Source organism: Typopeltis vanoorti, chromosome 16 (assembly GCF_054136105.1).
Source record: "Typopeltis vanoorti isolate ZY-2024b chromosome 16, IOZ_Tvanoo_1.0, whole genome shotgun sequence".
Classification (NCBI taxonomy): domain Eukaryota; kingdom Metazoa; phylum Arthropoda; class Arachnida; order Uropygi; family Thelyphonidae; genus Typopeltis; species Typopeltis vanoorti.
The window spans coordinates 59526615-59543652 of NC_143564.1; the positions used below are offsets into that span (position 1 = coordinate 59526615).

Here is a 17038-nt window from a genome sequence, read left to right on the forward strand (position 1 = left end):
ATGGCAGGCAGTCTCAAGTAGAGTGATGTGGGCAAATATCAGAATGGGAAACTGGACAATGAGACTTGTTTGTGCCTATGGTCCCACAAAAGGTTCCACTAAGGTAGAAATGGAGGAATTTTTTCAATCTTTAGAGAAAGCAACTCACACAATGAAAAATTTGGTCCTGGTTGGGGATCTAAATAGCAATGTAGGAAATGATTGTCAGACATACAAAAATATTTTGGGAAAATTTGGAGAAAAGAGCAAAGCTAATAATAATGGCAAATACCTGTTGGATTTCTGCTCAGGACATGGACTGGTTATTACTAACACCATGTTCCAACATAAAACTGTGCACAAATTCACATGGAGAGAAGAGGCAAGGAATAAGAAAAATCTCGTTGACTATGTTATTGTTGATAGTGATGTCTTCCCCCTGGTGCGGGACACCAGAGTGTACAGAGAATTTGAAATCGGAAGTGATCACTATTTAGTCTTGAGCAGGATAAAATTGAATATCATATTGAAAAGAATAACATGTAAGAAAGTTTTAAAGTGAATAAAAGTTGAGCAGCTCTCAGATGTGAACTGTAGACTAAAATACACAAATCTTATTGAAGAAAAAATGAAAGTGTTTGAGAACAGCAACCAAACCTTGACGATTCAGTGGCAAGCCTTGAAGAGAACACGGATTGATTCAGTCAGATGCATGTGGTGAGATTGTCTGCAAGGATAGAAAAATTAAAACTCCATGGTGGACACAGGAAGTTAAACAAGCAGTGAAGGAAAAAGAAAGCATATAAAAGTTCCTGGAAAAGAGAGAAATTAGTTGGAAGACTAAATTAGCTGTGTACAAGACAGTATTCAAACCAGTTTTAACTTATGGATCTGAGAACTGGGTCAGTAGTAAAACACTTGACCAAAGACTAGAGACCGCAGATAGTCCTGAGAAAGATTAGAGGCATGAACAGATGGCATCAATGGCAATATCATATTAAACACGAGGATATTAGGAAAGAACTTGATATTGTCAGCATCCAGGAATGCATTAGCAGAACTAATCTCCACTTAAACAGAATGGGCAAGGAAAGATTAGCGAAACAAGTGTTCTCTGCCAGGTTGGCAGGGAAACGACCCAGAGGAAGACCGAGATATAGGTGGATTGATACTGTACAATGTGCCTTAGACAATAGAAATATAAGATCTGATAATGTTGGAGTCTTGACAAGTAACAGACTGATTTGGAGGAAAATTGTATATAGGAAGTTAGTAACGATGTAAATTTTTCATGTAGTACTATCATATCCTGTACACCCCTTGAGGTTACCTTTCAGGAATTTGATGATGATATTTTTTTGTTGGATAAGTCATTGTTGTTTAGATAAATTTTTAAAAAAATCGATTTCGGAACATAACCCTACCTTTTCTATGTGATCTGAGTCTTGCATAACGCGATTTATATAACGCGGCATTTCTGTGGAACCTAACATCTGCGTTATACGAGGGTTACCTGTACATGCTCCCTAAATGATTTATATTTTCAACTGTCCTGTGAATGGTGTTGAAAATAAATTATAATCTGAAATATCTGCAGGTAACATACATGGGTAACCCCATGCATGTTGGATTCTGCACTATCAGTTGTTCGATGGGATGTATATTGACAGTGCATGGGAAGTGTTTACAATATACTTAAATGATGCAATATTGGAATGTGTTCTTTGAGTATTAAGAATAAATAGAGTAGGAGTGAAAAGAATGTGTAATCTTATTAAGCAAGAAATTCATAAGAAAAAGATTATGTGGAAACAATGTTGTGTGCATAAGAATGATATGAGTTATAAAACTAAAAAGTATATATGGAAAGCTAAGTAAGTATGAAAAGAAATCATCTCTGTAAACTAAAGAAAAACCCCAAAGAATTCTATTGTTATGCTGCAAGTAAAAGAAAGAATGAACATGAAGGAATAAATACATGCAGAAGAGACTGTTCAACTGGGTGCTCATTTTGCCAAAAGCGATCAAACTGTATATGCAATGCTGCTACTTCTTCAGTGGATGAAGAAACTCAGGTGTATGAGGGGAGGTAGATTAGAGCTGTTGCACAAACTGAATAAGAATTCAACAATAAAGAATGACAGAATATTCAGCACTGATGCTAAAAGAGTGTTCAACTGAACTAGCTATTCCTTTGATCAGGCTATATAATTAGAATGTCATGACAGGGAAGATCCCACAGGATTGGAAGTAATGTATGGCAACCCAATTGCACAAGAAAGATGCAAAGACTCATATCCAACCATCAGTCAATCGGTATCTCTGGACTAGCAGTGAAGAGTTTGGAAAAGTTGGTTAGGGCTTGCATTCAGAAATGGGTTGACAGAGAATCTCTACTTTGCAATGAACAACATATGTTTACTAAGGTCATGTTTTAACATTCTGTAATAATGTTACATTGAGCTAGACAAGGGGAATGGATGCACATTATACTTTTGGATTTTGCTAAGGCTTTTGAAAGAATACAGCATGGAAGATTGCTGCATATTGTTGCTCTGGACAATATGAGATTGGATTATAAAATATTGGCTTGGATAAGAGGATGATTGACTGATATGTTCAGTCAATCATCAAAAAGTTGTATATGGAGGATGTGAGTCCACATCCTCCATATACATCCACATCCAAGATTTAAAGCAACCAATAGGGTATCACAAGGATCAGTCCTTGGTTCATTATTATTCAATCTATACCTTAGTGACATTGGGAAGAATTTGACGGGCAACATACAGCTATTTGCTGATGCCACAAAGATAGGCAGCGTAATCTTGAGTGAGGGTGATATGCAGTACTTGCAGAATGATTTCAATAAACTGGAATTGTGAGCATGTGAAAATGGCTGTCAGTTCAATGTTAGTAAATGTAAAGTTGTATGGAAAGTGTCATATCTCACCACACCAAAGTGTCATACACTTTGGTGTGGTGAGATATCTAATGTCATATTATAGCGGTGGGATTATGCTAGAAGAAACTGATCAGGCCAGGGAACTTAAAGTTTTAGTTGACAAGAAGTGAAAGTTCATGGGTCTTATAGCAAAGATTGCATATACAACTTAGAGGATAACCGCAACGCTGAAACGAATCATGAAATGCAAATATAAGTAAATCATTTTGCTTCTTTACATGCCACTGATAACACCTCACTTGGACTTCTGAACACAGGCCTGGTCTCCTGGTTTCTGTAGTGATTCTGATACAGTAGAGAGAGAGAGAGAGAGAGAGAGAGTGCAAAGGATGTATTAAAATTCACATCAGGATTGTACAATACTGATTATGAAGACAGACTGAGAATTTATAGACTGCAGACACTGGCAAACAGAAGAAAGAGGGGTGATATGATTGAGACGTACAAACTTCTGAAAGGTTTATAAGGACACCAATAGATGGAATTTTTCATTTTATGGAAGGTGGCAAAAGGACAAGATGGTATTCTTGAAAATCGAGAACGAATGCCATCAAACGGATGATGAGAGCCATATTTTTCTTTCAGAGTGGTGTGTGCAAATAGAGTGAATGAATTCAAGGACAGATATGATGACAGCTGGTGCAGGTAATATGTGGCCTCCCTTGATGAGTCCTTGGAGGTTTCTATAATCATCACTGGACAAATAACCACATGAAAACTTGTACAAATAGCAATGATGCTTCTAACAACATGGTGTACATTAATGGAGGACAATGATCGCTTAATATAGCACTGTGGTGGCAGTTTTTTCCTTCAATCATTTCCAACCCTAGGCGACTTTGTAGGCATTGCCCACAAAGTGTTCCTGGTGAGATTTTTACAGGGTAGTTCACTGCCCCCCCCCCCACCCCAATTTTATCTTGGCTCGGGACTGACATATGGCTAGGATGTATTCATGACTGTAATCCATGTGTGTGTTCCCAGGGCCAGTTTGCCTGTTCTGGGGGGTGAAAAACAAGTTTCTGGGTGAAAAAATTCCCTACCCCCATATGAGACCAGCTAACTCACCTTTCATCGAAGGAGACCAGATAAAGGTTATTGACATCCCTGATGGGAATCAAACCTGGGCCTTTCTGACCAAAGGGCTTCATCTATACTGACTGAGCTACAGAGGCTCTTAATACAGTACAATCACCAGGTTATTAGAATTATGAAATTCACTCCACCAGAGAAAAATTTTTGAGCTGAAGGTGAGTTAGCAAGGCTCAAAGAAGTAACATTTTTTCCTTCCAGAAACTTGGTTATCATCCCACAAAATACACACAAATCAGACAATTAACTAGCATAACGGAATGCTTCCCCCCCCTTACAGTCAACTGCTTTAGCAGTAACTCTAACAAAGCCAAAAACCAAACAAAAAAACATGCTAAAAGATAATGATAGTAATAGATTCTTTTAATATCATATTTAGCATGTATTTTTTTTTGGTTTTTCTCTTAAGATATAACCCAAATTATACAGATTGAAGGATTTGAACTGTCTACTTTGAGTGATCCAAAACAGAACTCCCAAAACCAAGGAACATGTGCCAAATTTAGGTTATTATAACCTATGAAATCTTAATATCTGAAAAATTAAAATCTTCTGTGAAAAAAATAATTACACTGGTCATGTATAAAGTAAGGAATGCTGTCTACTGAATGCACTGGAAATATTGGCAAAGGACCTTCCAAAAACATAAAAAAAAACAAGCATACTCAAAAGATTCCTACATTTATATTAATGAATTTCTAATCACAAGTGAAGTAATCACTGGCACACACGTATGACGTGAAAATTTGCTTCTGGAAAGTTTTCGATTGGACACATTGATAATGTGATCATCTTTCAATAAACATTAAGCCAAGTTCGTTCATGTGACTTAGAAAGTACAGGTTGTAATCCCTAAATTACTACAGTAATTCACATTAATAAATTAAATTTTAAAAAAAGTGCCTGTACATGGCAAAATGCTACATGTTTCCATCATTCAAAAATCTTTCAGAAATTCTTAAGATAATCTTGTGACACCACCATGCAAGAGAAAAAAAAAGAAAAAAAAAAAACGGACACAATACCTTTGCATTTCTACGCAATGATGTGCATAGCCTCTTTACTTCATCTACTGTTGGATCCAAACTTTGCTTATAACGTGCACGAGGTTGCCACCTTTCATACTGTTGCTGAAGAGTACCACCAATCATTTCCAGAGCCTTCTGAGGTGCAAGGGACAAAGGATCTAAATGAAGTTAATATTTATATCTATATTTCTCTGACATATTCCTATAATTATAAATTATGCTATTTAATATTCAAAAATTCAAATTAGAAAGTCATTTTTAAAATATAATATTTTTCATGCCAAAAATGTTTTAAAAATTGAATCTTAAAAGATTTATTATACAATTTTATATATTTCATCAAAGTAAGAATAAACATCTTTATCTTTAATCAAGCAAATGGAAATAAAAGTTTATGCCCTAAACTTAACAATAAAAGTTCAAATACAAATGAGAGAAAATATCTTCTCTCAGTATAGTGTTTCCCTCTTTGTTTCATTATAAAGTTTCTGTACTCAAATTTTCGACAACCTTCAGTTCCTCGCATACAATAAAGTAACCTGAGCAATTCAACTGATCTCTCAGTATTCACAGAGTTGTCTCATGCCAACTCTGTGAAAGGGACGTCAATCAACTTTACAATGTCCAAAAAGCAGTTGCTGTAAAAACAACACCATAGCAAAAGTTGAAACAAATCATGTATCAAAATGAAGAATGGTTAGAATTACCAGTTGTTTAATAGACAAGCATGTCAGAAATTGGTAACTGACATATGCACATTGGATGTAATTGATAATCAGATTTCTGTACCTCAGGAAGGCCATAAATATGTGGGAGATGAGCATGATGAATCTGCAACTTTTCAATAGCATTATTATCTAAGAAATATGTTTGATCTAGCATAGGTGATTGCATAGGATCTACTACTTATTATTGCAAAATATCTTTGGATTTCTAAAAAATTTCACTGGGAAAACCACCACTTATATTAAAAATAGTTTCACTTCAAATCTTCAATTAAATCAGATCTTCATCTTCAAGAGTCTGAAATGATGGTTTCCTTTGATGTAGTTTAATGTTTACAATTATACCATTTCAAGAAACTCAACAACTTTACAAGTAGATTTCCCTGTTGACATCAATGTATTCAAGTTTACTATCAATGCCAACTATTTCACTTGTTTAATTTAATTATATGCTGAATAATAAATTATTTCAGCAGATAGAAGGTAATATAATAGGTAGTCCTATATCACCTGCTTTAGATGATGATTTTATGGAGCATTTAGAGGACTGAATGTCTACACCATTTCTTCTTTACCTTGCATCTGGCTATGTTTTATGGATGACATCTTTGCAATCTGGTCTCACTCAAACAGGACTACTTCAGTTTCTGGATAAAATTAACTCCTTATATACTCACATCAAGTTCACTACTGAACGTGAATCTAATAACAATTCTTCCCTTTTTGGATACTTTAATACATCATGACTCTGCTGGTAATATTGAATTTTCTGCTTACAAAAAGCCATTGTTGACAAGCAGATAGATATATCCATGCACCTTCACATCATCTTTCTTCACAAAAAATAGGTATTATCAAAGGCCTTGTACACCGAGCATACACAATTTGTTCTTCTGCGTCTCTTCTATTAGAAAAATTAATAAAATAAAAGATACTCTATTACTTAACAGATAGTGAGACCCTGATACAGAATTATCAGGGTCTGTATCAAGACTGCAATCTGATGTTAAAAGGATCAGAATACTCTACTTTAAAGGAACATCTGGCCATTCTGCTACTATTAGAATCAAAAAATATCAAGATTACATAAGATTTTTGGATTCTAAAAGTTCAGACTTTGCTTCTCATGCCATCGACACTTTAGACACAGAGTTCACTGGAACCATACCAAGATGCCACTCTATAGTAGATTCAAATTGAGCATCTATTTTTTGAATCGTGTGAAGCCCTATATCACCATTCTAATCTTAATTGGACAGACTGTACACCCATTTCTAAGTTGTGGGAAGTGATTGCTGTAAATTGTTTATATTTTTATTTATCATCATCATCATTAAATTCCTGCCATGTACCCTCAAGGGGTGTATAGGATATGATAGTAATGATGTAAATTTTTCATGAACTTCCTATCTACAATTTTCCTCCAAATCAGTCAAGACGCCAACGTTATCAGATCTTATATTTCTATCTTCTAAGGCATTTTTTACCATATCAATCCACCTATATCTCGGTCTTCCTCTGGGTCTTTTTCTTGCCAACCTGGCAGAGAACACTTGTTTTGTTAATCTTTCCTCTCCCATTCTGTTTAAGTGACCATACTATCTGAGATCAGTTCTGCTAATACATTCCTGGATGCTGACAATGTCAAGTTCTTTCCTAATATCCTCGTTTTTAATATGATACTGCCACTGATACCACCTGCTCGTGCCCCTAATCTTTCTCAGGACTCTTATATCTGTGGTCTCTAGTCTTTGGTCAAGTGTTTTACTTCTCACCCAGCTCTCAGATCCATAAGTTAAAATTGGTTTGAACACTATCTTGTATAAAGCTAATTTAGTGTTTTGACTAAGTTAAAACTGGTTTGAACATTGTATACAGCTAATTTAGTGTTCCGACTAATTTCTCTCTTATTCCATATAAATTTATTCAATTGACTTCCTACCATAACTGCTTTGTTGACTGTGTTGTCTATTTCCATATTTAATCTACCATCTTCACTAAAAATCGTGCCTAAGTAGCTGAAATGTTTTACTTGTTCTATAGGTTTGCCATTCACAGTGCAGTTGATATTCATACCATATGAAAGAAGCCTAGCTGTGAAGTCACATCATGTACTGACTTTGTTTGCTTTCACTTGGATAAATGATTACACAAGATTATATAAGTCAAGTGGATATTAGATCCAACATTATTTCAAAGCCGAATGTAGAAACTATGACAGTTTCGTAAGGTAAGTTCTTATGGGAGAGCTTAGAACACATTCTCCCAGCATTCACGAATTGCCTTAGTATGGACCATATAAAAGACATAGGAGCTGCCCAAGTGTTTATATATTCGCTTTTTATTGGTCCATACTAAGGCAATTCGTGAATGCCGGGGAATGTATTCCCATAAGCTCTCTGATCAACTTACTTTATGAAACTGTCATAGTTTCTACATTCAGCTTTGAAATAATGTTGGATCTAATATCCACTTGACTTATATAATAAATCTTGTGTAATCATTTATCCAAGTGTTAGCAAACAGTCAAGATGTTATTTCACAACTAGGCTACTTGCATATAGAGCTATTGATTTTACATCAGTTGCCTTAGTAGCCCATAATGCAGCATACATTTCCTTTTGATGTTACAATTTAATTTAATAATTTACTTTCTAACTAAGTTAAAAAAACAACTATATATGATTCAGAGTATTTTATTAATAAGGTAACACACCTTTTTACTTTCTGTATTAATTCAACCTTGGTATCGTCCTGGATCTGGCTCCCACTGATGACATTTCATCAGTGGGAGCCAGTGATGACATTTCATAATATTCATCTTTGGGTTTGCTTGCTTCCTGAGGAGTAGGGAGACGCTGCTCAGTGACAGGTGATCAACTCAGTGAACAAAATGATCTTGTAGATCCGTCAGTTTTTGGAGAGATATTGCTGCACTTTAACATTGGTCAATAAAGGTCACTACCAGTCTGGGTCGTGACCTTCCCATAATGCAATTCACAGCAACATACACATTCGAAAGGAGGTGTATATTGCTCTTCTTAAAAAGTGTGCTTAGCATTATGGGATACTACGGCACCTCTTCGGATACTACCTCTATATACAAGTGCAAACTTTGTTTGTATACACTTAGATAAAGGATTAAATAAAGAATATAATTTCAAGTATAATTTACTTTTTTATCAAATAATTACTAAAAATAACTGCCCATGAGGCATCCCTTATGGTCTTGGTAAGGATTTTATTTTGGTTGCATATCATAGGGAAAAATACTAGGTATAGGTGACGTCTAAAATGCTCCAGCAAATCCATGCTTCTGTCTTGTGCAGAAGCATGAATTTGAAACCCATAATGAGGTCTTAATTTGATAAGTGCCTGACAAAGCAATGAACATCTTTCTGCACCCAGAATGGTGGAAACTATGATGTAAAGGAGATTCATCTTTATGTCAGCTATATTGCAAATATGAGGATATTTGCAAAATATAGGAATGAAAATATAGTATACAGAAAAAATAAAGATAAAAGCATATACAAAGGTGAAAAAAAAAAAAGCCAATACCATTACTGGAAGTCCCCCCTACTTTCATCACGAACAGGTGGGTGCCCTACATATATGGAAAGGTTTGCAAAGTTGTACACTTGCAGCTCTTGTTCAGCAGGATTAGAGGAAAGCAGCAATGTGGTAGTGGCCTGCTCTGTGGAACATCATGCATGAAAATATTAATAAAAATAGATATAATGCAGAAACTGAGTACCAGTGAAAAAGCACTGGAGGAAATTGGTGAGAGAAGAACCATCTATTAAGCTGACTTCCCTCTTCTGGGTATAATAAAGCAGTCTTAGAAAGATTTCCAGTGCACCATTCCAAATATGAGAACATCCTAAGGTTGAAGTGAAAGCATTGAGCCCTGGAATAGAGGTGACAGAGAAATGTGATGAGAGGAAATTATTCACCATGACATGTAATGAGTGACTATAATCTAAATAATAATCAAATCACAAAAAACAAGAAGGAGACCACAAAATGGTAGCTTGGTAAGAAGGCCCAAATACAAGACTTGATCAAATGACACTTGAAAATATCAAGAATAATCAGATAAGTTTCGCCATATATTTCCATGGCTTGTGTGTATTTAAAGGTGGGTCAAGTTATCTAAGAGATCTGATGCAGAATAAGATCGACAGAATCCATTTTAGTGATCACTAATTAAATTATGAGGTCCCAAGGTAGTGAAAAAGCTGGCTACCAATTCCATTCGCTTTCACTTTCTAGAAAACTAAGGTGAGTGCAATGGTACGACAGTTTTATGGCTGACTTATTTCCCTTTTCAGGGAAAGAATGAACAATGGCATACTTTCATGCTGATAGGTAGATACCAGATGAGTAAGATAGCTTATACAGGTGATACTGGATATGTGTTAATTCTGGAGCTGTCAAGGGTCAAAGATGTCAAGTTTTTTGCACAACTGGAGGAATACCATCTGAAACAGGATACTCAATTAGTATCAAGACTATTCGTTTTTTTTTTTTTTTTATATGCTTCTGGCAAATACCACAGTTGATGAAATGACTGAATCAAGAGATCTACCTTATCTTTACATGATGTTCCATGAAACCAAATGGATGTAAGAGCCTTAGCAAAGAATCAGAAGGCATAGCAGCCATCTGAGGCAAGAAGAAATTCACTTTAGTCTTGATTCTGTTTTAGTATTTATTATGAGTGGCAGCATAGACTGAATGAGATGCAGGTGTTTTTGACTTGAGCCATTAAAATTTCCCTGAATTTTTATCTTTGAATGTTTTCAGATATTCTGTTAGAGAACTAGGATTGAATAGTGGTTGAGAGTTTTGAATGGAGAAGGAATAAAGACCATCATTCTAGCAAGGATTATTTCAGTTATCTTGTCAGAGCTGGTATTGTCTGGATGAAGTGAGCAGATTCAGTAATCTGAACCAAGGAAATCTCAGAGATCTCAATTCATAGTACAATGCCATACAACAAAGCTGTGACTGGATGGGAAAAAGTTACTCTGTAGAAAAGGAAACATGGAAAAGGTTATGGTCAGATCTGCCAAGAGGAGAGATAACATGTAGTGTATATTTGGAAGATGGACAAGGTTTATGCGATATTTTGGAAGATAGGTGAACAATTTGTGCTAGATCACTCTGATAAGAAATAGTTTGGCTTCCTATCCTGCTGATCTATCCTTGAATTTAGAGAAGGGAAGTCAATTAAAATTATGAACATTAATATTTTAAAGGAAACTAATCTTTCTCTCGACAGTTACAGTATGAAATCAACTTCCATAGATAAATCATTAAAGATATCAGCACAGTAATCTGAATCAGGAAAGCAGTAATGATCATAAATGAAAGTCAAGTGAAGAGGAAATTTTAAGCCAGAGCAGACTGTATTGAAGGGATTCAAGGTATAGTAACTTAAAGTCTTTTTGAGATTATAAACTAGATAAGTTAATTTACCATTTAAAATCATTTACTTAATTTCCCCAGTAAAAATTATCCAATTTAAATTAAAACAGCACTGACACAACAAATCAGAGTAGTTTTCTTAATTATCATTAGTTAAATTTCATCCAACCAGGACAGGGGAAATTATCAAACATTTTTCCACTGCAAGTGATATGGTTTGATAAGCAAAAACTGAGATCCTGTGACATAATTTAATAATGATACTAAATATCAAGGTATATTTACATTTCAATAATCCAGAGTGGAGTTATTATTTGTATCATCTCAAAACATGTTGCACATAGTAAAATTTTAGCCAAGAACTGAAATATTGTAACAAAGGACAACCTACACATACTGGCAACTGAATTAGAAACTTTTATTTAATACCGCATTGGACCTCCTTTAGCCCAAATTACAGCACATATCAAAGGAAAAAGAGGAAGACCAAGGAAAAGATACTTTGATCAAATAAAATAAAGCACTGGACTAAAAACATGCTATGAAATAAAGAGGAAAGCAAACAGAAGAGAAGAATGGAAGGAAATGCTGCTGAGCTACCAGTCATAAGACTGATGCAATAGAAGAAGAAGATATGGTTTGGCATAGATTCCACAAGGTGTTGGACTGCATCTACAACATACTAGGTATTCACCAGACAGTTCTTTAACTGGCTTGGATTTGACAGAAGTGGACTTTGCTCCTGGATTTGTTTTTCTAACATGTCTCATACATTCTCAATGAAGCTATGTGGCAACCATGTGCTTTATGGTGGCAAGGGACTATGGAAGTTGTTGTCATGCATGCAGAACCACTGCTGAACAATATTGTGCAATGGAGTAGCATCGTCATCCATGAAACAACCATCACATGCTGGATAAAAAGCCAACATTGCAGGATGGACTTGATCAGCAACAATATTAAGATATTCCTTGCAGGACATCCGACCTTCCAGTAATATCAAGAAACCTGTTCAGTACCAACAGAATATGCTTCACACCATGATACCTCACTCCAGAACCTTGAGTTGTGTTACAAGGCAAGCTGGATTCTTTGCTTCATGGGGGCTCGAGCCAAACTGTCCACCAACCACTGGTAAAGAACCAGTTACACTGTGACTCGTTGCATTACATGATTTTTTTTTCAAGTCTTCCAGTGTCCCGTCACAGTGTGGCTGACACTAATGCAGACGAACTTTTGGTTCTTTGCAGAAATCAGTGGTTTACATATGGGCATGGTACTGACAATATAAATCCTCTTCAATTCTCTGTGCATAGTTTGGTAAGATATGGGTGAGGAACAGCCTTCATTAAATGCTTCAGTCAATTGCTGCATAGTCAATTGACTATGCAGCAATAGTCAATTGATGAAGTCCTGTTTGTCCATACAAGCCTTCTCAGACCACGCAATTTCATTCCTGACAGATTGTCTTAGGACCACAGTTACACCCCTTAGACAAGCAATGCAAATTGTTTTTCCGCTGATTAAACACCAGGAATATCCCACCTTTTGAGAAACCAGTTAGCTGTGATTTTCAAAATCGTGACTCCAGCCAAACAGGAACCCACAATAAGCTCTTTATCGAACTATGAAAGATTCTTTGTTTATCCAACTGTTGGATTTTTTCCCCCACTTGGTTAGACTACAATAAATTTAGCTTAATCCTTTATCCAAGTGTAAGCAAACAAAGTTTGCGGTTGAGGCAACTCGTAGCAAAGGTGGACCAAGCTCTCATCACTCCTGGTCTTAGTATCTCTCATAATGCAAAGCACACCTCCTTGTGGATATGTATAATGCTATGCATTAAGGGAAGGGCCACTACCCAGACAGGTTTCGACCTTTATTGAGGTCTCATCAGTGGGAGCCAGACCCAGAAGTGATGATACTAAGGCAGAAGCAATGGAGAGGTCATATTTACCTAGAGCTTGGTCCACCTTTACCACGAGTTGCCCCAGTCCTGAAGATACTTCAGGTGTAAACTTTGTTTGCTTACACTTGAATAAAGGATTAAGCTAAATTAATTATAGTCTAACCAAGTGGAAAAAATATTCCAACATCTTTCTCTAAATCCAGAGTAATTTAATAATAAGGTGGTACACATTTTGGCAACACGTATAGGTAAATATGACCTCTCCATTGCTTCTGCCTTGCTATCACCACGTCTGGGTCTGGCTCCCACTGACAAGACCTCAATAAAAGTCGAAACCGGTTGGAAGCCTGGGTGATGAATGGTAATGCTGTAGCCCATAAAGTTTTAACTGAGGCTCGGCTGTTGCTGTCACCCAGGTCCTGGATGGAGAGTGGGGGTACTGAATGACAATGCTATAGCCTATAGCCTGTAAAGTTAACTGAGGCACGGCTGTGGCTGTTACCCCTTGAGATATGAGTAAATGAGCAGCTCTGCTCAGTGGTGGGGTGAGCCTGCCATGGTGTAGAGCCAACTGATTTTGAGAGTTCTTCTCAGTGGTAGGGTGAGCCTGTTACCGAGGGGAACAACACTGAATTTTTGGAGTTTGACCTGTACTTGAACATTCAATGAAGGTCAAAACCAGTCTGGGTAGTGGCCTTTCCTTTAATGATAGCATTACACATGTCCGAAAGGAGGTGTGCTTTGCATTATGGGAGATACTAAAACAAGGACTGATGAGAGCTTGCTCCATCTTTACCACGAGTTGCCTCAGTCCTGAAGATACTTCAGGCGTAAAATTTGTTTGCTTACACTTGGATAAAGGGTTAAGCTAAATTTATTATTTATCCAACTGTGATCAATACTATTAATGATTACTGACCAGCAGCATTCTTAAATAGTTGTCTAGAACATGTGGTGATGAACACGACCAAGCATTTTGCATATATGCTTTACATTATATATATATGCATGATGTTTACATACATCTGCATAAAAAGTGTCTAATTCAGTGGCCGGTATGTGTAGTTAGCTGAAAGGTTAAGCACCTCTCCAACCAATAGGCAGTGGGTTCAAATTCTCTGAAGTATGGATTTATGAATTTCTTTTAAGTCAAAGATGAATGTCATCACTCAGTGTAAGACCAATGCCTTGCTTACAGGAGACCTTAAGCAGCAATAACAAGTCCCATGTTTGGTCTCTAGACCAGAATTTCTGGATTATGTAAAATAAATATATATATATATAACAAACTTAACAAATAATGTAAAATAATAAGAATAAAAAAAAGTTAGCCCATTCACAGTACTAATGTACTGTACATAGGTTTGCATTATAATCTTACATGAGTGGAAGTCCCATTAAAAAAAAATAATACACACAAACACACACACACACACACACACACACACACACACATATATATAAAGATTCCAGATACCAAATTTCATTAAAATCTATCCATCTTGAATAATTCCCTTTGAAGGGCAAACAGATGTATAAAATATGAAGTTCATGCTTATATATGGAAGTAATTCTGACTAATTCAAGAATCAGCAAGTAAGAAAGAAAATGTGAATTTTACACTAATGAATTCTCTAATAAATAAATATATTTACCAATCCAACATTCCAATCGAGCACATGGTTGGGTCTTCACCACATCTGGTGGATCCACTCCTACATTCAGGCATAACACAAGTGCTACACTTACTGTTTTCATCTGAACAATGAAACGTAATAAATTTGATGTAATTTCTAAGGAAGCAACTGATTTTATGATATATTCATAAAATATTTCTGAATGCCTGAACAAATGTGTAATATGAACTGATTTTTTTTAATGCAAAGTAAATTTATATAATATATAAAACTTAAGGGAAAAAAAACTAATAAAAAGTAAAACTAGAACATTCTGCATACAGGAGATCTTATATTAGTTATTTAATGAAGCTTAAAAGTAAAGCATAGCTGAAATTTGCAACTACAGAAATTTTGTTAGCAGTCAATCTGGCTTTTATATTTCTGCTTGAAAGTATGAATAATATGCACTCATATCTCCATGCCTTCAGAAAACATACTAGTAATGATTAATTATAACTTATTTTGTAGTATCAGTATGGTATTGTTGCAAAACTCAAGCACAAGGAGAACCTACATAAACAAGTTATTCTTGAAACCTTCTTATAGAAATTTAAATGCAATGAAAATAAATTTTACAGTATTTATTTAAATAACTATCCATAAATTTTGCTGGAGTATGTACTATGTCAAAATGTACTGATTTATACCGAGGAGTAATGTGATAGAAAGGACATTAGATTGCAAGGCTAACAAAACTGACTTGTGGGGGAAAATAATACAGTTTTCACATAAATATCATTAATAAATAAATGGACTAAGGATCAGATAATCAGGAAACCCTAAATTATCTCTAGGGGACCAAACATGGAACATTTTCAATTCATTTCCGACCTTCAAGAAACAAAGTGGTAGTTTCTCAACGGGTAATGAAATTCATCTATCACTTGACAATTAATGCGAGTAAAAATAAGAAAGGAAGTAATGTAGTATGATGGCATTTATATTAAAAATGCTTATTAATTTATATAGAGTTGCATAAGACTAACGGAATAGGCTTTCAAAATAGAAAGAGAAGTAGTGGATTTTTCCATTTGAATCATTTATCCCTAACTCTTCAAGAAACTCATAATAGATTACAAATTGCAAAAATCTATTACTCGTTAATAGATTACAATTACAAAAAGTTGAGATACCGCATTCTATGTGCATTATAATCGCTGTTGCAGTATTCACAACTTGTCTCCTACCATTTCCAACAATATCATAGCATAGCAAACATCTTTTCTCAAGCTGCGCCACCTAGAAGAAATCTCTCACAGCCAATTCCTATCTCTATATAAATTATGCAACTAATCACATAATAGCCCTCTCCATCCAATAGTAGATGCTACTGACCCTCCCTCTTTTAAGTTAGCTAAACAGTTAAATCCTTAACCATATTTACAACTCATTATTCTTTCTACATTAAAAATTCCACTTGTTTCAAATCTTTAATTCAAAATTTAGTTTGAGATAATAATGATATCATGATAAGCTTTGATGTCACCTCCCTTTTTATGAATAATCCTCTTTCTGAAACTTGAAATTTACTAAAAAATGTTTTTTTCCCAGATATCATTAATCTGTTTAACCATTCATTCTGCCTACTTTATTTGGAACTGATTAATATGTTCAGGAAAATGGATTAATATGTTCTACCAAGGCTGAACTCCTTTATGCACTACTTTCCTGTTGAATGGCTACAATGACAAAAAGATAAACAAATTAACTGTTCATTTCCTTGCATCTCTCTCACCATGCTGACTATACTAATGCTATCATTGTTCCTCATATCTGGGGCACCTCAGAAAAAATAGCTAAAACTCTAAAAAAGTACATCTCTGCACAGCATGCAAATCTTATCTAAAGCTGGCTGCCCTCATCCACTTTCTCCCAAGGGACCCTCTACCTCCTCTCTCAGTTCTAGGTATTTACAAAGCTCCTTGTTCTTGAAACTCATCTTATTATGTTCAAACTGGGAGATCTGCTAATATTTGCCTAGAACATAAAAAATACATCTGTCGCCATAAGCAGGATAAGTCAGGGCTTGCTGACCATGCCTTGAATATCTTGCACAGAATCAAATGGTGAAAAAAAAACTATTATGCTTCACAACAAAAAATACAAAATTGAAAGACCTTTTAGAATCAGCAGCAGAATTAAAAACCAAACTGATCTTAATAAATATAGTTGTATTAAATTTCTCAAAATTTGGAGAAATTTAATTCTTAGGCCTCCCACAGCAACCA

The 17038-nt window shown here is 35.4% G+C and overlaps 1 protein-coding gene across 2 annotated transcripts in view; it reads right to left on the reverse strand.

Moving 5' to 3' along the window:
- Positions 1–17038, reverse strand: part of raptor (regulatory associated protein of MTOR complex 1) — a 512095-nt gene that overhangs the window by 476128 nt on the left and 18929 nt on the right. For both annotated transcript variants that reach the window (XM_090406523.1, XM_090406522.1), the window contains exons 2-3: positions 14787–14889; positions 5062–5222 (exon numbers count right to left, since the gene is read on the reverse strand). In XM_090406523.1, coding sequence (XP_090262649.1) covers positions 5062–5222; positions 14787–14889 — 264 coding nt within the window. The remainder of the gene's footprint in view (positions 1–5061; positions 5223–14786; positions 14890–17038) is intronic.